The sequence below is a fragment of the Nycticebus coucang genome, chromosome 9, assembly GCF_027406575.1.
Source record: "Nycticebus coucang isolate mNycCou1 chromosome 9, mNycCou1.pri, whole genome shotgun sequence".
Lineage (NCBI taxonomy): Eukaryota > Metazoa > Chordata > Mammalia > Primates > Lorisidae > Nycticebus > Nycticebus coucang.
In genome coordinates, this window is record NC_069788.1 from 46,445,405 (window position 1) to 46,469,787 (window position 24,383).

Consider the following 24,383-nt stretch of genomic DNA (forward strand, 5'->3'; position numbering starts at 1 on the left):
TGGGTATTTTTATATGAAAATGAAATCAATTGACTTATTTATTTATATTTAGAGACAAAGTCTTAATCTGTTGTCCATGCTGGAGTGCAGTTGTACAATAATAGGTCACTGCAGCTTCAATAGGTCACTCAGCTCCTGAGGCATCTTCCTGCTGTAGCCTCCTGAGTAGCTTGGGCTATAGGTGTGTGCCACTACTCTGGGCTAATTTAAAAAACAATTTTTTTTTTGAGTCAGCGTCTAGCAGTTTTTCCTTAGCTGGTCTTGAACTCCTGGTCTCCAGTGAGCATCCTGCCTCAGCCTCCCAAGTAGCTGGGACAACTAGCAAGAGCCACCACATCTAGCTATAACTAGTAACTTTAGGAGAATAAATATTATTTCCAACAGCTTATGTACCACCAAGAAAACTCAAATAATAGGAAACCTGGATAATAAGAATTATCTAGAAATTTCACTAATAAAGGCGTCCAGGCATAGAAAAAGATTTAAATATCGTCTTCATTCAAGTTAATAATATCTGCAAGTGGAAACTATAAAACTTCTACATAAAAGAGTAAATAAAAAGTAGATATCTCAGGCAGGTGGGCCTAGAAAAAAGATCAATTATATTTTCAATTAGATAGTACATTTATCCCTAAATACCAACAGAATATTTTTGTAAACTTGATGAAATATCTTAAAAAATCATTTCGAAAAAAATAATGGAGAGAAACGTCAGAGATCATCTGAATGTCGGGAATAGGGGTGAATGTGAGGAATAAAGGCAATTATTTAAAACATTTGCCACTAGAAGAATGTATGACTTGTCTTTTCATGTCTCTTTCTCTGACTCTGGAAACTGAACTGTGAATCAGTGTTCCCTGGGCCATGCTGGTCCCTGAAAATCCTCCCATTTAGTCCTGAGCCCTACCAATGTTCGCTTTACCTAACAACAGAGGATGTCAGTTCTCTTACTTCTCTGATTGGTTAAACCTGGCCATGCTGTTTCCTCTCCACCCATTTTGGCCATTTTTAGGTATAGAAGAGCACAATTTCAGAACTCTTGTCTACCCCCAGCCTGCCTCTGCTCACAATTGTCAACTCCAGACTCCCTGTCTTCCCTGAAGACAGAATGTTCCAGACCAGAGCTCTGATCCTGAAAGCCCTCTGCTTGGCTTTCCTGCTGAGTCTCCAAGGAGCTGGGGCCATCAAGGGTGAGTGCTGGGAGGATGGGACAGATGGGGGAGGCTACTGTGAATTGTATCAGGAATTAGACATTTTAGGGACTCATTGATCTATTTTCCTCTTTGTCCATTTTCTCTCTTCTTTCCCTAGTGTGGGGGCTCACTGTTGTTCCTTCTCACTCCAATGAGAATAATAGCAATAGTAGCCATAGTTTACTAGACACCTATTTAATTTTTTTGCAATTGCATCTCACAAGCACCTTCAATGAAGATAGTATTATGTCTAATTCAGAGGTGTAAAAATGGAAACTCAAAAAGATTAATATATTTTCTAAAGTATGCACCAAGTCTAGAGCCATGTTTTAAGTCCAGACCTATTTTGACGATCATACTCTGCACTCCCAGGTTTCTGCACACAGTGACTTCAAGAGAATAAATGTTATTTCCGACAGCTTATGCACCACCAAGAAAACTCAAATAATAGGAAATCTGGATAATAAGAATTATCTAGAAATTTCACTAATAAAGGTGTCCTTTACCGAGCAGCCCTGCAGGGCCCCTGCCCCCTCTGTCTCTCCTGGATCTGCAGCTTCTGCTCTGTGTGGCAGCTTCTCCTCCTCTTCCTCCTGCTCCTTCTTCTTCTTTTGAGACAGAGTCTCACTTTTGTCACTTTGGTAGACTGCTGTGGCATCGTAGCTCACAGCAACTTCAAACTCTTGGGTTCAAGCAATCCTCTGACCTCAGTTTTTCTATTTTTCAGTAGAGACAGGGTCTCACTTTGGCTCAGGCTGGTCTGGAACTCATGAGCTCAAGTAATTCATCTGCCTGAGCTTCCCAGAGTGCTAGTATTACAGGTGTGAGCCACCGCACCCAGCCTATGTGGCTGCTTCTAAGGAGACCCGGAAGTGTGGGCTCTGTGTGTTGGAACCTAGGAGAGCAGGTGCTAAGAGTGTTCCTGTGTCCCTCCTGTCTCCCAGGAACCTAGGACCCTTCCTGGGTCTTCGTGGGTTGTTTACAAGCTTTCTTTCTTAAGACAGCAGGATTGCCTGTTTTTGTTATCACTGTAATTCAGGTCTTGAGAGACCCAGGAGGATCATTGGGCAGCCTAGAGTTTTGATAACCACAAGGACTCAGCCAAGTATTATATATACATCCTGTGGCTGACATCCAGGAGCATCAAGCCTGTGAATGATATTGTCATTCACAAATCCAGTGATGTGAAGGATTAGAATTCAAAACATAAAAGATGCACTCTTCCCCCCAGACAGTTTTATTTAAGGTGTGGTGTCTAAATGGCTTAGTAGTAAAGAGGAGGCAAGGCCAGGGAGAACCAGAAATACCCATTGCCCCAATGATGGTCCCTTTGCGTTATAATATGCATATATACCACGATGAACGTATCTACATAGATACACATCTAAATACTTCTTAGGATTCTTGGCAGATACTACTAATTAACTCAGCTGTATCTGTAATGCCTCCCTCCACACTGGCTCCTTCTCTCTTAACCTATAAACATATTCTTTACCTTAAAAACATAATATGAATCAATGAATAAAAAACAACTTTGCCTTCACTCTGTATCCTACCCTAGAAATACTCTCTTTGTGTCCTTACCCTCGTAGCTAAGCTTCTGATTTTTGTCTCCAATACAGCACTGAGGATACCCTTGTCTTCGCTGTCAGGAACCTCTACGTAAGATCAAATCCCCTGGGTACTTTACAGTGTCTCTCAGACTTGAGTTCTTGATAATATTTGCATTCTAACCCAGTTTATTCTGTTTCTTATTGGAACTTTTTAAAAAAGATCCTTTTTTAACTTACTCTGTCCTTACTTTACCAGCACTTTCTGGATCCTCCTGTTCTCCTTTGAAAATGCCTCTTAATTCTCATGTTTCCCTGAGTATACCCTCAGCTCTCTGCAATTCTTATTTCTTGCTCTCTTCCTGGAAAATCTTACCTAGTCTTCACCCTCCACTTATGACTCTCAGTTCTCTGGGCCAAACCCCTGTCCTGAGATCAATCATCGTATACTACTGTCTATATGTGACTTTTGGGTATTCTGAATGCAATATGTCCCACACTGCACTCAGGATTTTCTCCCAAACAGACTGTCTTCCACTAATGGAACCAAGATGATTGCTTTTGGTTGGGGAGATGTTGGTCAAAGGATACAAAATTTCATTTCAATAGGATTAAGTTCAATAGTTCTATTGTAGGCACAGTTAATAACAATGTATTGTATTCTAGAAAATTGCTAAGAGAGTGGATTTTAAATGTTCTCGCCACAAAAAATAACTGAGGTAATGCATGTGTTAATTAGCTTGACTTAGCCATTCAGCGAGGTATATATATTTCAAAGCAACATGTTGTACACAATAAATATGAATTATTTAGAGAGGGGAAGATATGAGAGGGGGGAGAAGAGAGAGAGAGAGATATGATTGCACTGGCCAGTCTAGGAATAAGAAAGTTATTTGGGAGTTTTCCACCTTTCTTACTGCCTCCATCACTCACCAGTTCCTAAAAGGTCCCTCTTTAATTTCAATCGGATTCCTCGTCTCTCTTCCTTCTGCTGCTGTGCCCACTTCTCTCTCTCAGTGTCAGGTACTATTGGTCTTGCCTCTTGAACTAGCTTCTCCCATTTGTGCTGCACACCGTGGCCACAGCAATCTTCCCAACTTGCAAATCTGCTGCCACTCTCCTGCTTAAAATCCTTCAATAATTCTCTGTGACTTCCAGGATAGTGTTTAAACTCCTCAGCTTTGCATGTAAGGCCTGTCATGATCTAGCCCAGGTGCCCTCAAACTTTTTAAACAGGGGGCCAATTCACTGTCCCTCAGACCATTGGAGGGCTGGACTATAGTTTAAAACAAACAAAAAAAACAACTATGAACAAATTCCTATGCACACTGCACATATCTTATTTTGAAGTAAAAAAACAAAACGGGAACAAATACAATCACACCGCCGCATGTGGCCTGAGGACCCCTGCGTTCTAGCCTCTGCCTGTTTCTTCTCATCCCCTGCTGCCGTTCCACATCTGCAGCCAGCTCTGGTCCTACTGAAGTATCCGTGATTCTCCAAATATGTCATGTGTTTTAAACATTCTTCCCCCATGTGAGAAATGGCTTTTCCTCTGTTTTCTGACTACCTAACTTCAAGCCATCTGTTCTGCAGGGAGTCTTCCCTAACGCCTCATCTCACAGCATCTCGTGCGTAACAGCCTTTCTGCACTTATCAATTGTGCCGCCATTGTCCTGTCACTTGCATGTCTCCCGTGGCTTATAAGCATCTTGAGGACAAGAACCATGTCTTATTTTTATTTGAATATTTAACATCTGACTGACATATAGTAGGCTTTTAATATACTTTTTTTGTCCGAATTAAAATGATATTTGAAGGAAAATAATATTTCATACTTGGCTGATCTTTACACCCCAGAATTTGTAAACCTGTTTTGAAACTTCAAAAAAAAGTGCTAACTACATTCATGTAGTAAGAACATGAGTTCTCAATAATTCTTAGAGGGTATTGTTGCTTCTTATTTTACTCTCTTTTCTGAAGATGATTCCTGTAAACCAAGGACCCTAAGTATCCTTGTGAAAAAATATTCTTTCTCTCACTATAAATGGCCAAGCACAGAGTGGGGCCCCACATGTCAGGGCTGCAAACTCACAGGGAAATCCATGAGTTAGCTGGTTAGGCTAGAGAAGCCCTCATTTTCCTTTTCACTCTTGTTCATCTATTATTCTAAACCAGAAGCTCTCACATATTCATTGCTTCATTTAATGATGATATTTGCTTTTATCCTTTTTGCTTCTTCTTTCAAACTAAAACATACTAGGAAACAAAATAAATTAAAGCCCACAGGTGTTTCAAACTCAGCAACAATTCGTAGTTCCATCAGAAACAAAAATAAAAACACAAATTAAAAAAAAGTACGGAACCAATGATGAAATGATTGTACTATACTCTTCACTTTAGTATGCCTAAAATGAAAATTATTATTAACAAAGCTGCACATTCTGGCTCGGCGTCTGTGGCTCAAGCAGCTAGGGTGCCAGCCACATACACTGGAGCTAGTGGGTTTGAATCCAGCCCGGGCCTGCCAAACAACGACAACTACAACCAAAAAATAGCCGGGCACTGTGGCAGGTGCCTGTAGTCCCAGCTACTTGGGAGGCTGAGGCAAGAGAATCACTTAAGCCCAAGAGTTTGAGGTTGCTGTGAGCTGTGACGTTACAGCACTCTACTGAGGGCGGCATACTGGGACTCTATCAAACAACAACAACAACAAAAAAAACAACAACAAGAAAACAAAGCTACATATTCTACAGTTTCATGTTCAAAGAGCACTTAAATTTGAAGGGTATTTTCTCCTCCCTTGCAATTTCCTACTTTTTTTCTCCCTTTTCTGTAACAAGAAAAATGAAATTTCTGCTCCCCTGTTCCTATATCTTTAAAAATAATTTTACACCTGTGGTCCTAGAAGAATTGAGAGTTTTTAGGAAGACAAAAATTTCTCTACTAGTTCCACAAATAGCTGTCTAAACTTAAGCAAGTTACTTAACTTCTTTGCATTTCCTATCTGTAAAACAGTATGTTACATATTTGCTTTACAGAGTCATAGAGACAATTAAATGAATGAAATATGTCAAGTATTTAGAACAATGCCTGGCACACACTAAGTATTCAACAAATGTTACTTGTTATTGATATTATTACTATTTCTGTAGAGTCAGTATGCCTAGACTTCTGAAGACCAGAAAGCACCTTGACTTCTCAATGATAATATTCTTGTTTTGTTCCTCCCTTGTTTTCCTTTTATAACTGCTCTTGTCTGCTCTGCCTTACCTCCTTTTCGGTGTTACTCCTTCTTCCCCCATCTGTCCTTCCTTTGACTGCATTCCTTTTGCCTTTTTATGTTCATTAATCTTTATTCGTTCACTGGCCTCCACCACGTACATAGACTTATATTTTGCCATGGTTTTCTTTATTTTCTCTATGCAGCGGACCACGTGTCAACTTACTTCGCGTTTGCACAGACGCACAGACCATCAGGGGAGTATATGTTTGAGTTTGATGAGGATGAGCAGTTCTACGTGGATCTGGACAAGAAGGAGACGGTCTGGCATCTGCCGGAGTTTGCCCAAGCCTTTTCCTTCGAGGCTCAGGGTGGGCTGGCTAACATCGCTATATTGAACAGCAACCTGAATATCATGATCCAGCGTTCCAACCACAGCCAGGACACCAATGGTACTGCCCGTCTTTGCTTCTTCCTCTGCAGCCCAGCTGGGAAGGGAAGGGAAGGGAGGGGAAGGGAGGGCCCCTGCATACCCAGAGTGGGAGAACCAGAGGCCCTCTGCTGGGCGACCTTCCCCTGAGTGGTCACGGGCTCATTCTGGTACAGCCGAGGGCTTTGTCATCTCTTTTCACACACGAGAAAGGCCGAGCTGAGTGAGGGTGGTCAGTGGGATGAGACTCCTGGCTCTGTTTCTGGAACTCAGAGGTATCATAAAGTCTGAGCCTAAGGTAGACGACACTCCAAAGGTGATGCGTCTGTGCTTCCTCCCAGAACAGGGGACTCACTGGGTCCTGTTTCCTCCCAGAGCCCCCTGAGGTGATTGTGTTTCCCAAGGAGCCTGTGGAGCTGGGCCAGCCCAACACCCTCATCTGCCACATCGACAAGTTCTTCCCACCCGTGCTTAACGTCACGTGGCTGCGCAATGGCCAGCCGGTGACCCAGGGCGTCGCGGAGAGCCTCTTCCTGCCCAGAACAGATTACAACTTCTATAAGTTCCACTACCTGACCTTCGTGCCCTCGGCCGATGACGTCTATGACTGCAAGGTGGAGCACTGGGGCCTGGACAAGCCATTCCTGAGGCACTGGGGTATGGAGCCTAACCTCTGCAAAATCTCCCTGGCACCCTATGCTCCCAGGACCGGGTGCCCTCTGCACCAGCTTTCCCCATTCACTGGGTCTCTGCTTCCCTTGTGTGAACGTGCTGTCAACTGTTCCATAACCTTCAACCCCCACACACACCCCATGCCAGCCCCATCCTCACTGCTCCTTCTCACCCCAACTCTTCATTCTTCTGGTAGAGGCCCAGGAACCCGTCCAGATGCCTGAGATGACAGAGACTGTGCTCTGTGCCCTGGGCCTGGTGCTGGGCCTGGCTGGTATCATCGCTGGCACCATCCTCATCGTAAAGGCTCTGCGTTCTGGTCGTGACCCCCGCGCCCACGGTTCCCTGTGAGTCATTGTGAAGCTGGATGGGGGGTGATCTTAGGATACTGTCAGAGGAAAAGAGGAGGGTGCCTAGGATCTGTGCTGTATAAGGAAGGACAGAAACAGTCAATTTGATAACTGTACATTTATCTCACTGAGTTAAAAGCATTGAGCTGCACAACAACTACATCAATAATTTACTGAGTACTTAACATGTTCAGGCACTATTCTGAGAACTTACACTTATTAACTCATTTTATCCTCACAAATATTCTATGAGGTAGGTACTATTATTGTCATCATTTTACATGAATGATACTTAATCTTTGTACATAAACAGAGACATTAAGCAACTTGACCAAGGTTACACAACTAGGAACAGTGGAGTTAGTGTTCCAATCTGGAAAGTCTGGATTCAAGATTGTTTGCTTAACTACTGATCTAAACACTTGGTCTTCTATGAAGAAAAAGAAAAAGACAAGTCCAGACTCTTCAAGAGCCCAGAGTCTAGTAGTGAAGCCAGATCCACATTTCTATACATAATACATGCGTATATTTCTTTTTCTTTTTTCTCTTTTTGAGACAGAGCCTCAAGCTGTCACCCTGGGTAGAGTGCTGTGGCATCACAGCTCACAGCAACCTCCAACTCTTGGGCTCAAGCGATTGTCCTGCCTCCACCTCCCAAGTAGCTGAGACTACAGGTGCCAACCACAACGCCTGGCTATTTTTTGGTTGCAGCCGTCATTGTTTGGCGGGCCCAGGCTGGATTCAAACCCGCCAGCTCAGGTGTATGTGGCTGGCGCCTTAGCCACTTGAGCCACAGGTGCCGAGCCAACATGTATATATTTCTATACATAATTATAGCACAGTGTGATAAGGGCCTATAAGCTGTTTGCTTTCTCTGCTTGGACTCATTGAATGATAGTTATACAAAAATTGCCCTTCTGGGATCCCATAGTTTTCTATCCATGAACACATCTAATTTATCATTATTATTATTTGTGCTGGCCCTCACGTGGAAAGGATGAAGTCAATCATGCTTTTCAGTTCATGCCTCCCATCATCATTGGTTCCTCCAGGCTTTATTTGTTCCCTTTAGCTTTAGTCTTTATTCTCATATTTAACCTTTTATGCCTACCTCCTGGTTAAATATTCTAATAGATATGATGAGTTTCCTTTTATTTGCATATATCCTATATAACACGTACTATTGTTTAACATACACGTATTTTTAATGAACCAAAATGGAATTATATTATAGACCCAATTTTGTACATCTAGTTCATTGCTTCCAACTATTCTATAGTACTCTATACATCCGTGTGTCTGTCTCCCCCCTGGGATTCCTGGGTCATCTCTGGTTTTCCACTATTGCAAGCAATACTTGTGTTCTCTGGAATGTATGTGCCTAGAAAGGGGTTGCAGGGTCACTGAGAATGCACATCCTTAAGTTGACTAAGTATTGCTCATCTGTACACCAGAATGGCTGTATTTTCTTTAGTAGCACCTGAAATTTTCTGCAACCCTTAAATTCACAGTAATCAAAATAAATCACATTTTAATGAAATATCTTAAAAATCAAAATTGATGCAAAAATACATGATTAACGAAATATTAAAAGAGAAGTATTCAAAGGAAATGTAGAAAAAGTAGAGAGGCAGAAGAATTAGGAGAATATGTTATTAGATAAGCCAAGGAGGTAAAGAATTTCAGGAAAGAGGGAGTACTGAGTAGGTTCATGTTAATCTGAGGTCTTATGAGAAAATGTACCTTGTTTTTGGGATCCTTCCAAAGCAGTTTTATACAATGTGAGCAATTATCCTTTCTTCATTGCCGTTGTTCTGGAGCTGAGCTTCTTCCTTGGCTTCAGTAATGTGGTTCTTCCCCTTCTCAGGATATTTTGGAGACTTGAAGCATGTGGAATGCCCCCGAAGTCAACTGGGGTTTGAGAATGAAATATGATCCCTTTAGAGTATGACTTCTAACTGTTGTTCACCTGGAAGGCCAGGGCACGTGCAGGGATGACCACCTTCTCCCTGGGACCTGAACAGGGTAGAGAAATGGGGGGTCAGGTATAAAGGGAGTGGGGAAGGTAGGTTTGAGTTTCAAGTCCTGAATGCAGGGGTGAAAGGGATGAAAGTAATTGTGTGTGTCTTGCTGCAGGTGACAAAATTCCTGAAAAGAAGAGGACATGGGAGAGATTTGAATTCCAGCTGCCCTACAAACTCCCGGTCTCAGCTTCCCTTCTCAGGGCATGTGCTCTCTACCCCAATGGCTGATGGCTGACTTAATTGCTGATCTTCAAGTTCTATCCTTGGTTTTTTGTTTCTTCCTTTTTTTTTTTTTTTTTTGACAGAGTTTTGCTTTATTGCCCTGGCCAGAATTCCGTGGCATTTTCACAGCTCACTACAACCTCAAACTCCTGGACTGAATCCATCCTCCTGTCTCAGCCTCCTGAGTAGCTGGAACTAAAGGTGTCCACCACAACACCCAGCTAATTCTTACTTCCTTTCTTTCTTCCTCTCCTCTACTCTCCTCTGCTCTGCTCTCCTCTGCTCTGCTCTCCTCTCCTCTCCTCTCCTCCCGTCCCCTCCCCTCTTCTCTCTCTTTCTTTCTTTCGTAGAGACAGAGTATTACTCTTGCTCTTGAGCTTAAAGGGATCCCAGCCTTTATCCTTATTTTTTACCTTAAAGCACTCAGCCCTTAGTATAGTTCCTGACAAATAGAAAGTAATAAATAAATGCTGATGCTTTTGTAGCACTGGTGTAGAGTTACACCTTCACTGGGCTTCAACCTCTGGTCTTCTTCAAAAAACACTTTACTTCCCCTTCCCTGAGACCAATAAATTTTTCAATATTTCAAAACTGGGAGAGTCTGAGTTTTTCTTGCTAAAAGTCTAGGACCAGGTCACATATAACTACTTAAAAAAAAATAAAGGTCCCACATCACAAAATCTCAAAACTGCAGATGCTGGCGTGGATGTGGAGAGAAGGGAACACTTTTACACTGCTGGTGGGACTGCAAACTCATACAACCTTTTTGAAAGGAAGTATGGAGAACCCTTAAAGAACTCGGGCTAGACTTCCCATTTGATCCTGCAATCCCATTACTAGGCATCTACCCAGAAGGAAAAAAATCCTTTTATCATAAGGACACTTGTACTAGACTGTTTGTTGCAGCTCAATTTACAATTACCAAAACGTGGAAACAGCCTAAATGCTCACCAACCCAGGAATGGATTAACAAGCTGTGGTATATGTACACTATGGAATCTATTCAGCCATTAAAAAAATGGAGACTTTATATCCTTTGTATTAACCTGGATGGAAGTGGAACACATTTAAATCACAGCTGTGTACATTAGTGCAATCAAGGGGCACAATGTGCTGGTTTCATATACAATCTGAAATATTCTCATCAAACTGTTCAACATAGCCTACATGGAATTTTCTTAGTTATTGTATGTAGACATTTGTATTCTGCCTTTAGTAAGTTTCGCCTGTACCCATTCTAAGATGCACCATAGATGTGGCCCCACCCATTGCCCTCCCTCCACCCTAAACCCCCCCTTCCCCTTCCTTGGCCCTTTCCCCATAGTCTTGTGCTATAGTTGGGTTATAGCCTTCATGTGAAAGCTATAATTTAACTTCATAGTAGGGCTGAGTACATTGGATATTTTTCTTCCATTTCTGAGATACTTTGCCAAGAAGAATATGTTCTAGCTCCATCCATGTAAACATGAAAAAGGTAAAGTCTCCATCTTTCTTTAAGGCTGCATAATATTCCATGGTATACTTGCTAGTCCATTTGTGGGTCGATGGGCACTTGGGCTTCTTCCATGACTTAGCAATTATGAATTGGGCTGCAATAAACATTCTGGTACAGATGTCTTTGTTATATTGTGATTTTTGGTCTTCTGGGTATAAACCTAGTAAAGGAATTATAGAATCAAATGGCAGGTCTACTTTTAGGTCACTAAGTATTCTCCAAACATCCTTCCAGAAGGAACATATTAGTGTGCATTCCCACCAGCAGTGTAGAAGTGTGCCCTTTTCTCCACATCCACGCCAACATCTCTGGTTTTGGGATTTTGTTATGTGGGCTACTCTTACCGGAGTTACGTGATATCTCAAAGCAGTTTTGATTTGCATTTCTCTGATGATTAAGGATGATGAGCTTGTTTTCATGTGTCTGTAGATCATGCGTCTGTCTTTTTTAGAGAAGTTTCTCTTCAAGTCCCTTGCCCACCCTGAGATGGGATCACGTGTTCTTTTCTTGCTAATACGTTTGAGTTCTCTGTAGATTCTGGTTAATAGACCTTTATCAGAGGTATAACCTGCAAATATTTTCTCCCATTCTGAGGGCTGTCTGCTTGCTTTACTTACTATGTTCTTGGCTGTGCAGAAGCTTTTTAGTTTGATCAGGTCCCATTAGTGTATTTTTGATATTGCTTCAATTGCCAGGGGGGTCCTCCTCATAAAATATTTACCCAGGCCAATTCCTTCAAGGGTTTTCCCTGCACTTTCTTCAAGTATTTTTATAGTTTCATGTCTTAAGTTTAAATCTTTAATCCAGTGAGAGTCTACCTTAGTTAATGGTGAAAGGTGTGGGTCTAGTTTCAGTCTTCTACAGGTTGTCAGCCAGTTCACCCAGCAATGTCTCAGGCTACAAAATCAACACCCATAAATCTGTAGCCTTTTGTTAACCCAGCACCATTTGTTAAATAGGGAATCTGCTCCCCACTGAATGTTTTTAATTGGCTTTTCAAAGATCAAATAAGGGTAAGTAGCTGGATTCATCTCTTGGCTCTCTATTCTGTCCCAGACATCTACTTCTCTGTTTTTGTGCTGATACCATGCTGTTTTGATCACTATCGATTTACAGTACAGTCTCAGGTCTGGTAGCGTGATTCCTCCTGCTTTGTTTTTATTGCTGAGTAATGTTTTGGCTATTCGAGGTTTTTTCTGGTTTCATATAAAATGAAGTATTATTTTTTCAAGATCTTTAAAATATGACAATGGAGCTTTAATAGAAATTGCATTAAAATTATATATTGCTTTGGGTAGTATAGACATTTTAACAATGTTGATTCTTCCTAGCCAAGAGCATGGTATGTTTTGCCATTTGTTAACATCTTCAGCTATTTCTCTTTCTAAAGTTTCATAGTTCTCTTTGTAGAGATATTTCACATCCTTTGTTAGGTATACTCCTAAATATTTCATCTTCTTTGGCACTACTATGAAAGGAATAGAGTCCTTGACTGTTTGTTCAGCTTGGTTATTGTTGGTATATATAAAGGCTACAGATTTATGGGTGTTGATTTTGTAGCCTGAGACATTGCTGTATTCCTTGATAACTTCTAAAACTTTTGTAGTAGAATCCCTAGTGTTTTCCAGATACACGATCATATCATCTGCGAAGAGTGAAAGTTTGATCTCTTCTGATCCTATGTGGATACCCTTGATCGCCTTTTCTTCCCTAATTGCAGTGGCTAAAACTTCCATTACAATGTTAAAGAGCACTGGAGACAATGGGCAGCCTTGTCTGGTTCCTGAGCTGAGTGGAAATGATTTCAATTTAACTCCATTCAGTACAATATTGGCTGTGGGTTTGCTGTAGATGGCCTCTATCAGTTTGAGAAATGTCCCTTCTATACCAATTTCTTAAGTGTTCTGATCATGAAGGGATGCTGGATATTATCAAAAGCTTTTTCTCCATCAATTGAAAGAATCATATGGTCCTTATTTTTTAGTTTGTTTATGTGCTGAATTACATTTATAGATTTACATATATTGAACCAGCCTTGAGACTCTGGGATAAATCCCACTTGGTTGTGGTGTATAATTTTTTTGATGTGTTGGATTCTGTTTGTTAGGATCTTATTGAGTATTTTAGCATCAATATTCATTAGTGATATTGGTCTATAATTTTCTTTTCTTGTTGGGTCTTTCCCTGGTTTTGGGATCAGGGTGATGTTTGCTTTATAGAGTTGAACTTAACAACAACAGGAACCTGCATACCCATACAAAAACATGGAAGCTAAACAACCTTATGCTGAAGGAAATATGGGTTATAGACAAGATTAAGAAGGAAATCACCAAATTTTTGGAACAAAACAATAATCAAGACACAAATTATCAGAACCTCTGGGATACTGCAAAGGCAGTCATAAGAGGGAAATTTATAGCACTGCAAGCCTTCCTCAAGAAAATGGAAAGAGAGGGAGTTAATAACTTAATGGGACATCTCAAGCAACTGGAGAAGGAAGAACACTCCAACCCCAAACCCAGCAGAAGAAAAGCAATAACCAAAATCAGAGCATAATTAAATGAAATTGAAAACAAAAGAATTATACAACAGATCAATAAATCCAAAAGTTGGTTTTTGAAAAGATCAATAAAATAGATAAACCTTTGGCCAACCTAACCAGGAAAAAAAGAGTAAAATCCCTAATTTCATCAATCAGAAATGGTAATGATGAAATAAGAACAGACCCCTCAGAAATTCAAAAAATCCTTAATGAATACTACAAGAAACTCTACTCTCAGAAATATGAAAATCTAAAAGAAATCGACCAATACCTGGAAGTACACCACCTACCAAGACTTAGCCAGAATGAAGTGGAAATGTTGAACAGGCCTATATCAAGTTCTGAAATAGCCTCAACGATACAAAATCTCCCTTAAAAGAAAAGCCCAGGACCAGATGGCTTTACGTCAGAATTCTACCAAACCTTTAAAGAAGAACTAGTACCTATATTGCTAAACCTCTTCCAAAATATAGAAAAAGAAGGAATATTACCCAACACATTCTATGAAGCAAACATCACCCTGATCCCCAAACCAGGGAAAGACCCAACAAGAAAAGAAAATTATAGACCAGTATCCCTAATGAATATTGGTGCTAAAACACTCAATAAGATCCTAACAAACAGAATCCAACAACACATCAAAAAAATTATACACCATGACCAAGTGGGATTTATCCCAGAGTCTCAAGGCTGGTTCAATATACGTAAATCTATAAATGTAATTCAGCACATAAACAAACTAAAAAATAAGGACCATATGATTCTTTCAATTGATGCAGAAAAAGCTTTTGATAATATCCAGCATCCTTCATGATCAGAACACTTAAGAAAATTGGTATAGAAGGGACATTTCTTAAACTAATAGAGGCCATCTACAGCAAACCCACAGCCAATATCGTATTGAATGGAGTTAAATTGAAGTCATTTCAATTTCAAGAGGGATTCTACTGTATTTTTCAGATCTTCGAGGGCTGCAAATTCTTGCTTCAGTGTGTCAAAATCTTTGGTGGTTTTGTCTTTAAATTCATTGAATTCTTGAGACAAGTTTTTGATTTCTCCTCAAATTTCTCATTCCAACTTTTGAGTTGCTCCTTGAATTTCTAATTTCTGAAGAATGGGATCTTCATTTACATCTGCCATATCTTTTCTTGGGGGAGGGGTTGATTTACTCTGGTTGTTCATGTTACCAGAGTTTTTTCACTGATTTCACCCTATGATTATTTTACACCGTTTCACTTTCCCCCTGGAGCTTTGCTGAGGACCTGTACAGTGCTATGGCCTGAGAAACTGGGGACCTGTTTGGTGTGGTGGGGCTAAGTGTTTTTGTCTTGTTTTCATCTGGTCTCTGTCCGACCCTGGGGAAACAGTTACTCTGTGTTGAAGTCTCGGCTGTGGAGAAACACCAGCAGTTAAGTCACCCTACCCCCCACAGTTAACACTTGGAAAAGGAAAATCAAACCTTCCTACAACCACACACCCAGGGCACCACTTGGATAGTCCTTGGGTGATTGGCTCAGTTCAAAAGGTCCAAATCAATTGTCTCAGTCAGAACCTGTCTCAGGTGGTAGAGTTTAAAAGGTCTCTGGCAAGTGGATTACAGGAGTCTGGTGACTACTCTGATATGGCTTGCTCCAATGCTGCATGGAGTCAGGAGGAGCCACCCAGCAAATAGATCAGTCTGGGGAGGTTGATGCCCCCTTCCCCACCTTGCACCTCTGTCACACTCAGTCACGATAACCCTGCAGGGCTGTGACCCAGTTGCCTCTAATGAGCAGATAATCCAGGGGTTTGCATCTGCCTGAATCACAAGGAAATCTATGTCTGCTCAGCCAGGCCACTGCTCTCTGTCTCTATCCAGCAGGGGGAGGTGAGGCCTGACAACCTTGGGCACTTGATGGAGTCTGGAGGATATTCACTCAGTTCCAACTCTGCCCCTGGTTGATGTTACTGACAGAACAGAATAACATTGCAGGAATTTGTTTCTGTTCCTGCTAAATTCCCCTGCAGAAGAGAAGCTGTTTTGAGTTCCCAGAACCTGTGCCTCAGGCCCTGTCTGTTTTGCAGTAGGGTCTCAGCTGTTTGTATTTGCAGCACAGTTACCTGTCAGATCCAGCCTCTGCCTGCCCTCCTTAGTTTAAGCTGAGAGTCCCCTGGGGGGTGGGTGTGTCTTAGGCTCAGTAAAGCGGTCTTCTGGGTCAGCCCCACCCTGGAAATCTCCAGGCTCTGCGTGTGGGTTTTCTAGTCCCCGTGCTCCATCCAGGCCAGTACTGCCTCAGGCAAACCCTTTACTCATGGGGTCTGCGTTTCCGTCCCAGATCTGTTCCACAGTGGTTGCCACCTGAGAAGATGCCCGGACTCCTCTGGTTGCCCAGAGAGACAAGGGGTGTGACTTCAGAACATCTGGAGGTGAGCCCTATTTTTGCCAAAAACAGCAGCTGCTCTGCACCTCGGGGCACTGTGGCTCTGGCATGGTTCCCTCTCAGCCAACCATCCTCTCCTCACTCCCATGCCGCAGAATTAGCACTGACCAGCTGCAGTCCAGGCCCTGTCCACACCCCTTGAGAAATCACCCAAGAATCTGGACTCGTTGGGGACAGGCCTCCAGACCTCAGAGTGAGAGTGGAGCGGAGCGCTGGGAGCTCAGAATTGTAGGTAGAGAATATATACAGTTTTATGCCTGGCAGGAGAGTGCCATGGCACCCTAGTAGGGGAGGTAGGTCCAGTTTTTAGAGGGTCTCTCACGTGGAGTATAGTGGGAGGACCTTTGAACTCTGTTCGTTTGTTTGTGGAGCACTCTGAGCCATTCTCATGGGGGAGGGAACTCCCGTTCGTTTGGTGATGGATTTTGTACCTTTTGTTTGTATCCTTGGGGTCCCAGCTTGCCTCAGCGGGGTTGATGTACATTCTTCAACCTTCTCTCTTGGTGCAGCTCTAATCCACTGGGTTACTTGCTAAATTTCTGTCCTTTAACTCTCCTTCTGGATGGAAGCCTCTGTGGAAAGCTGGCTTCAGTTAGCCATCTTTTCTCTGCCCCCTCCACAATCTACTCCACCTTTTAGAAACCTCTCCTTATTTGGTTTTCAAGACATCATGCTCCTGTGGTTTTCTTTTCTTTTCTCCTTTCCTTTTTTTTAGGCAGAGTCTTACTCTGTCACCCTGGATAGAGTTCCATGGTGTCAGCATAGCTCATAGCAACCTCAAACTCTTGGGCTTGAGCAATCCTTCTGCATCAGCCTCCCACGTAGCTGGGACTATGGGCACTTGCCTCTATGTCTGGCTAGTTTTTCTATTTTAGTAGAGACAGGGTCTCGCTCTTGCTGACGCTGATCTCAATCTCCTGAGCTCAAAAGATCCACTTGCCTCGCCCTCCTGGACTGCTAGGATGACAGGTGTGAGCCATTGCACTCAGCCTACTCTTTTGGTTTTCTTGGTACCATTCAGATAATTTATTCTGGGTTTTCTGCTCCTCTGAGAATTCATAAGTGCAAATTTTCTCCAGAGTTCTGTCCCCAGTTAACAATATTTCCGTGGTCAGATGCTCTCCCTAAGAGCTTCAATTCTCAGCCATCTAATTATACTTAACATAGTGTAGCACAATACATGGAATCCCCTTGGTGCTTAATAGCTGTCACTTCCTTTCTTCTCCCCCAATCAGCACAAAGCCCAGGCCCTTTGAACACAGTTGACCTGGTCTGCTAACTATTAATGGGAGCAAAACCTAACCATTCCACCCCCCCATCTCCTTAGGGGATGTTATTCTTCTTGGTAGCTCATCTTTCTCTAACATTTATCCTCATTTTATTTTCCCATTTCTATACACTCACTTTCCTGCTTTGGCTCTCCTCATCTGATCAAAATTAAAATATAAAAGAGGCTGGGCATAGTGGCTGTACCCCGTAATCCTAGCACTCTGGGAGGCTCAGGCAGAAGGATGGCTTCAGGTCAGGAGTTTGAGGTTGCAGTGAGCAAGAGGAAGACCCCGTCTCTATCAAAAATAGAAAATATTGGTTAAGCATAGTGACTCCCGCCTGTACTCAGCTGCTCAGGATGCTGAGGCAGGAGGATAGCTTAAGCCCAGGAGTCTGAGGTTGTTGTGAGCTATAATGACTCTGCTACACTCTACCTGGGGCAACAAAATGAGACTCTCTTTTGAAAAAAAACTTTAAAGACGTTTCAATGTCTTTGTGTAACAGCTAACCTATTTCAAAATATTAATATCCTTAGCCTATGAAGTTTTAGTATACAGTCACATATGTTTGACATATGTGACCTCTCTCAAAACCAAAAATCAGTTTTAAACATTGCTTTTTACCTATATGTGGTGCTTGCTTAATGAAAACAAGCAACCAGAAAAAAAGTCTACTTCCACCCAGTATTCCCGAAACCTGCCCTGCTACCAGCCTCTTCTTGAGAACTAGTCTGCCAGACACAGTGACACTCCTGGGTTCTCACTGCCCATTGGCCCATAGGAAAGAGAAATATTTCTCTGTGGAAAGTACATGCTTACCCCCAGAAATACCCTTTTGTGAAGTTGTTTCTGTTCTGCTTTCTCTTTCCCATCACATGCAAAGTGGCCCAGAAAATAGCAGCCCCTCCCTAGAGCTATTTTTTCCCTTTCTCCTGCTCCCTTGGAATGTTTTGCAAGAAAATGAATCTTCTCCTTTCTTGGTAGAAATTATGTCTATTATTGTTCATAAGTTTTTAATGTAGCTCTAATTCTAAGAGACAGCTTCTCGGAGGGGGTTAGAAAGTTGTATGTTTATAAACAGTCAGAGATAGACCAAGGAAAAAGACAGAGCTGGCAACCAAGCCCAGAAGTCTTCATTATGGTTTAAATCCCACAGCAATTCATTACTAGTCTCCTATAAAAGAAATGTGACTGTCCACAGGTGACCCTCAGAAACAAGGAAAGAGAAATTACATATGGGGCTGCATATCTTCCCTCTCACAGGCTGCAGCTCAGTGTAGGCTGGGCAGCCTTCCGGGAAGCCATCCCAGGCTGTGAGGTCCCTAGAGAATCTCAAAGGCCTCACCTAAGGGACAAGCCAATCTTAGCAACTGAGGGGAAAAACATTGTTGCCAACAAAATGAATGAATCTAAGAAACTCAGGTCAGGAGGGAAGGGAGGGCTTCAGGACTTAGAGTTAAGCAGACTGCTGCCCAGGCAGGTGATGGCGAGGACCAGCAGAATCCAAAGAGTTCTTTGAGACAGCAGCAACATCAAGGGTATAGTGATAGTCCAAGAACAAAGTAGAACTTCAGGGGACAAATCCATAAGGCTTTTAAGAGAAAAAGGACATACATGTCAGCATGGGCTAGCCTAAAATCTAAGGGGAAGTTCAACAGGGTTGAGATATCTTCATGTGGGTAGCCACAAAGTTAACCCGGGGTGGAATGACCCTCATTTCCAGAGGACTTAGGAAGTAAGTTTTGGCAGAGAGTCAGGCTGGGACCAACTAGAAAGGCTTTGCCAATCTGACTTAACTTTGTGCTACAGGAAAATGAGGGCAAAAAGCTGACACTAACTGGCACTGTGCCCCATGCTCTCCGCCCCAAACTGAGAGCCCTGGGGTTGAGGAGGGAATCATACATAGCAGGGCCTGTGAAAGGTCTGAGAAATGTAAAGTGGGAAGTGTGCAAAATTTTTTCATACGTCATTTCCAAGTGTGGTGTGTCTGGAGTAGAGTGTGTCTGTAAGGACAGAGGGGGAGGGTAGGCTGAGAAAAGGCTGTACAAGTCCTGCAGTGCCGGGAATAGGATTTGGGACTTTGCAGGCAATGGGAGACAGTGAAGGTTTTTTTTTTTTTTTTAATTTGGCCGGGGCTGGGTTTGAACCCGCCACCTCCGGCATATGGGACCGGCGCCCTACCCGCTGAGCCACGGGCGCCGCCCGACAGTGAAGGTTTTTGAGGAAGAGACGAAATGGTCATGGTTGTGTTCTGGGACCATTAACCTGGAACTAATATACTAAATGAGAGAGGCAGCATGGTTGAGGAAAAAGTAAGAACAGCCTTAGCCAACAGCTGTAGAGAACAATATGGTAAGTTCAGAAATGCCCAGTTGTTACCATAATTATCACACAAGTCTTTTGCATTTGTAATAGACTTATGCTTTTCAATGTGCTTTCCATCCATTATGTCATATGGTTTGTCCAGCTTTCCTTTCCAAGTCCATCCTCTGCCTGACCCTGTCCACCTCAACACTCAGCCCCTGGGAATGTGCCCACTGCTCCAGCAATGCCCCTGCACCTGATCTTGTGTCCCAGAGAAGACACAAAGAGATGACAAAGTGCTAGAAACAACTAAAACAATCTAGGGAATAGGGTGATTACTGAGAAAGGAATGAAAAATATCTACTGTAGATAGCAGATACGATGCAAGTCTATAAACATGGAAAAATTCAAACTACTTGAGCATCATTCACCAAATCCTGAAACACACAACAGAGAGAGTCCTTTATGTTTGGGGTAAGTAAAAAGCACTCTTTCATGCCAAGGCTAATAAACTTTTGGGATCTTATTAACCCCCACAGTGAAATGTGTAAATTTTCAAAGTAAATTTATATCTATAACAAGGCTGGCAAAACCTTGAAAGATTACAAAGGGAGCTCAAGGACATTTGAAACCTGTTTAAACTTGTAAGTTATTGTAGGGAAATCATCTGCCCTCCTGCTCTTTTTTTTTTCTGCTTAAAGAAAGAAACTCTGGGCTGGGTGCCTGTAGCCAGTGCCAGCTACATACACCGAGGGTGGTAGGTTTGAACCCAGCCCGGGCCAGCTAAACAACTGCAACAAAAAATGGTCGGGTGTTGTGGCAGGTGCCTGTAGTCCCAGCTATTTGGGAGGCTGCGGCCAGAGAATCGCTTAAGCCCAAGAGTCTGAGGTTGCTGAGAGCTGTGACACCACAGCACTCTACCCAGGGCGACATAGTGAGAATCTGTCTAAAAAAAAAAAAAAAAAAAAAAAAAAGAAAGAAAAAGAAAAGAAAAGAAACTCTGCTTAGAGCAAAATCTATGGTAATGATTTGCCCCCACAGGGTGTATTTGCCAATGTCTACAAACATTTTTGATTGTCACACTGGGAAGGGGTAATTGCTGGGATCTGAGGGGTGGAGGCCTGTGATGCTGTTAAACACCTACTATGCACAGGACGACCCCTGCCACAAAGAATTATTCACCCCCAAATTTCAGTAGTGCGAAGGCTGAGAAGCCCTGGCTTAGGGTCCTGCTCCTCCTCCGAAGTGCTTGCAAAAGTAACTATTCCAGGACCTATCCCTCTGTTAAGAACTGAATTGTGTCCCTCCCCACCACCCCAAATTCATATGTTGAAGCCTTAACCCTTGAAGTGACTACATTTGGAGATATGACCTTTAAATAGATAATTAACGTGAAATATGATCATTGAGGTAGGACCCTAATCCATTTGGACTGGTGTCCTTATAAGGAAGAGACACCAGGAGTGAGAATACAGAAAGAGGTTGTGTGGGGACACAGTGAAAAGGTGGTCATGTTAAAGCCAACGAGAGAGTCCTCAGAATGAGATCTACCTTGCTGGCACCTTGATCTTGGATTTTCAACCTCCAGAACTGTGAGAAAATAAAGTGCTGTAGTTCAAGCTGCCCAGCATGTAGGTATGTTGTTATGGTGGCCCCGGCTGACTAATCCTCCCTTTCTCACTTATGTTTTAGCTTTTCCTCATTCAATAAGTTTCCATGAAAAACTAGCCGCTGATACATACATCTAGGAGCTGTGGCCTTGCTTTACTTTGTTCTGTTTTTATCTATTTGATGGCATGCCGTGAGTTTCCTTAAATATCTGCTCTGACTGGTGACTTTACTGACTGCTCCGTGATGTGCTACAGCAGCTCTTAGGCTATGTCTACCCCATTTTTCACAATTATGGAAGCCACTGCCTTCCCATTGAGCCCAGGGAGGAATACTATCAGTCCTTCAGCTCTGCCCATCTTCGTATCCACATGGAAAACACTCTATCTCTCTATAACCTTAGATTATATTTTCCCCAAATCCAAGAGATCTTTTTTCAGACTTAGATCACCCCTTCTCAAGAGCCCAGGAGTCTGAGTAACTCTTCCATTCCATCTTCTCTCTCCTGCTTTGTGAGGCTCAGGGCCAAGACTGTAAGTACAGTACATCTGTCTGCTGGAAACAAGTGATGCTGTTTTCCACTAACTTCCTATTGGCTGGAGGGAAAGCTCTCTGAAGAGGAAAATAAGGATTGCCCAATACATCCTCCATCTTTGTCCATCTTGCTCTTGGGTCCTGTTTCTATGTTCTCCTTAGACAGTTACCTATTCAACCAATTTTCCCAGGGTAGAATTGTCTGCTGGCTATATGCCCTTACCTGAATGGGTGGAACCTGGAGCAGGAAAGCACTTAGCGGAACAGAGCCAGAGAGGTGATTGTAGGGCTAATAGATGGGCTAAAGGGAACAAATTTTCACAGTTCCCAATGCTACTCTGATTGCCCAACACTGGGCAATCTCTATGGAGTTTCCTATTCCGGACACTTGATATGAATGTGATCATACAAATAAATGAAGCAAATAAATTGTATGCAATAGTTTGTGACTGACTTCTTTCACTGGCATAATGTTATCAAGACTCATTTTTTCTTTTTTAATTAATTATTTTTATTAAATCATAGCTGTGTACATTAATGTGGTCATGGGGCACCATACACTAATTTCATAGACCATTTGACATATTTTCATCACACTGGTTAACATAGCCTTCCTGGCATTTTCTTAGTTATTGTGCTAAGACATTTACATTCCACTTTTACTAAGTTTCACATATACTCTTGTAAGATGCACCGCAGGTGTAATCCCACCAATCCCCCTCCCTCCCCTCCCTTTCCCCCTTCCCCCTATTCTTAGGTTGTAACTGGGTTATAGCTTTCATGTGAAAGCCATAAATTAGCTTCATAGTAGGCTGAGTACATTGGATACTTTTTGTTCCATTCTTGAGATACTTTACTAAGAAGAATATGTTCCAGGTCCATCCATGTAAACATGAAAGAGGTAAAGTTTCCGTCTTTCTTTAAGGCTGCATAATATTCCATGGTATACATATACCACAATTTATTAATCAATTCGTGGATCGATGGGCACTTGGGCTTTTTCCATGATTTAGCAATTATGAATAGGGCTGCAATACCATTCTGGTACAAATATCTTTGTTATGATGTGATTTTTGGTCTTCTGGGTATATGCCTAACAGGGGAATTACAGGATTAAATGGCAGATCTATTTTTAGATCTCTAAGTGTTCTCCATATATCTTTCCAAAAGGAATGTATTAATTTGCATTCCCACCAGCAGTGTAGAAGTGTTCCCTTTTCTCCACATCCACGCTAACATCTCTGGTCTTGGGATTTTGTGATATAGGCTAATCTTACTGGAGTTAGATGGTATCTCAAAGTAGTTTTGATTTGCATTTCTCTGATGATTAAAGATGATGAACATTTTTTCATATGTCTGTAGGCCACGCGCCTGTCTTCTTCAGAGAAGTTTCTCTTCAAATCCCTTGCCCAGCCTGTGATGGGATCACTTGTTCTTTTCTTGCTTATACGTTTGAGTTCTCTGTGGATTCTGGTTATTAAACCTTTGTTGGAGACATAACCTACAAATATCTTCTCCCATTCTGAGGGCTGTTTGCTTGCTTTACTTACTGTGTTCTTGGCTGTGCAGAAGCCTTTTAGTTTGATCAGGTACCAGTAGTGTATTTTTGAAGCTGCTTCAATTGCCTGGGGGGGGAGGGGGGTTCTCCTCATAAAATACTCGCCCAGACAGATTTCTTCAAGGGTTTTCCCTGCACTCTCTTCTAGTATTTTTATAGTTTCATGTCTTAAGTTTAAATCTTTAATCCAGTGAGAGTCTATCTTAATTAATGGTGAAAGGTGTGGGTCCAGTTTCAGTCTTCTACAGGTTGTCAGCCAGTTCACCCAGCACCATTTGTTAAATAGGGAATCTTTTCCCCACTGAATGTTTTTAATTGGCTTGTCAAAGATTAAATAATGGTAAGTAGCTGGATTCATCTGTTGGTTCTCTATTCTGTTCCAGACATCAACTTCTCTGTTTTTGTGCCAGTACCATGCTGTTTTGATCACTATGGATTTGTAGTATAGTCTGAGGTCTGGTAGCATGATTCGTCCTGTTTTGTTTTTATTTCTGAGTAATGTCTTGGCTATTCGAGGTTTTTTCTGATTCCCTATAAAATGAAATATTGTTTTTTCAAGATCTTTAAAGTATGACAGTGGAGCTTTAATAGGGATTGCATTAAAATTATATACTGCTTTGGGTAGTATAGACATTTTAACAATGTTGATTCTTCCCAGCCATGAGCATGGTATGTTTTTCCATTTGTTAACATTTTCAGCTATTTCTTAGAGTTTCATAGTTCTCTTTATAGAGATCTTTCACGTCTTTTGTTAGATAAACTCCCAAATATTTCATCTTCTTTGGCACTACTGTGAATGGAATAGAATCCTTAACTGATTTTTCAACTTGACTATTGTTGGTATATATAAAGGCTACCAATTTATGAATGTTGATTTTGTAACCGGAGACGCTGCTGTATTCCTTGATCACTTCTAAAAGTTTTGTAGTAGAATCCCTGGTGTTTTCCAGATATACAATCATATCATCTGCGAAGAGCGACAGTTTGATC

General features: G+C 42.0%; 1 protein-coding gene across 2 annotated transcripts; it reads left to right on the top strand.

Annotated features, from left to right (window-relative positions):
* The first annotated feature begins 1,024 nt into the window (after nucleotides 1-1,024).
* On the top strand, nucleotides 1,025-10,148 carry LOC128593298 (HLA class II histocompatibility antigen, DP alpha 1 chain). 2 transcript variants are annotated; one of them, XM_053601195.1, is made up of 5 exons: nucleotides 1,026-1,190; nucleotides 6,173-6,418; nucleotides 6,772-7,053; nucleotides 7,265-7,415; nucleotides 9,555-10,148. In XM_053601195.1, the coding sequence occupies exons 1-5, from the start codon at nucleotides 1,109-1,111 to the stop codon at nucleotides 9,556-9,558; spliced, it is 765 nt and encodes a 254-aa protein (XP_053457170.1). In that variant the 5' UTR covers nucleotides 1,026-1,108; the 3' UTR covers nucleotides 9,559-10,148. The 2 variants fall into 2 exon arrangements, with proteins under 2 accessions (XP_053457171.1, XP_053457170.1); XM_053601196.1 differs by lacking the exon at nucleotides 9,555-10,148 and having other exon boundaries at nucleotides 1,025-1,190; nucleotides 7,265-7,419.
* Nucleotides 10,149-24,383: the final 14,235 nt, after the last annotated feature.

Bases quoted from the DNA above. Each gene is read 5' to 3' on its own strand.
- LOC128593298 (XM_053601196.1), top strand. From the start codon at position 1,109: ATGTTCCAGACCAGAGCTCTGATCCTGAAAGCCCTCTGCTTGGCTTTC. The intron at 6,419-6,771 runs GTACTGCCCGTC...GTTTCCTCCCAG, and splicing joins CCACAGCCAGGACACCAATG to AGCCCCCTGAGGTGATTGTG. The intron at 7,054-7,264 runs GTATGGAGCCTA...TTCTTCTGGTAG, and splicing joins GCCATTCCTGAGGCACTGGG to AGGCCCAGGAACCCGTCCAG.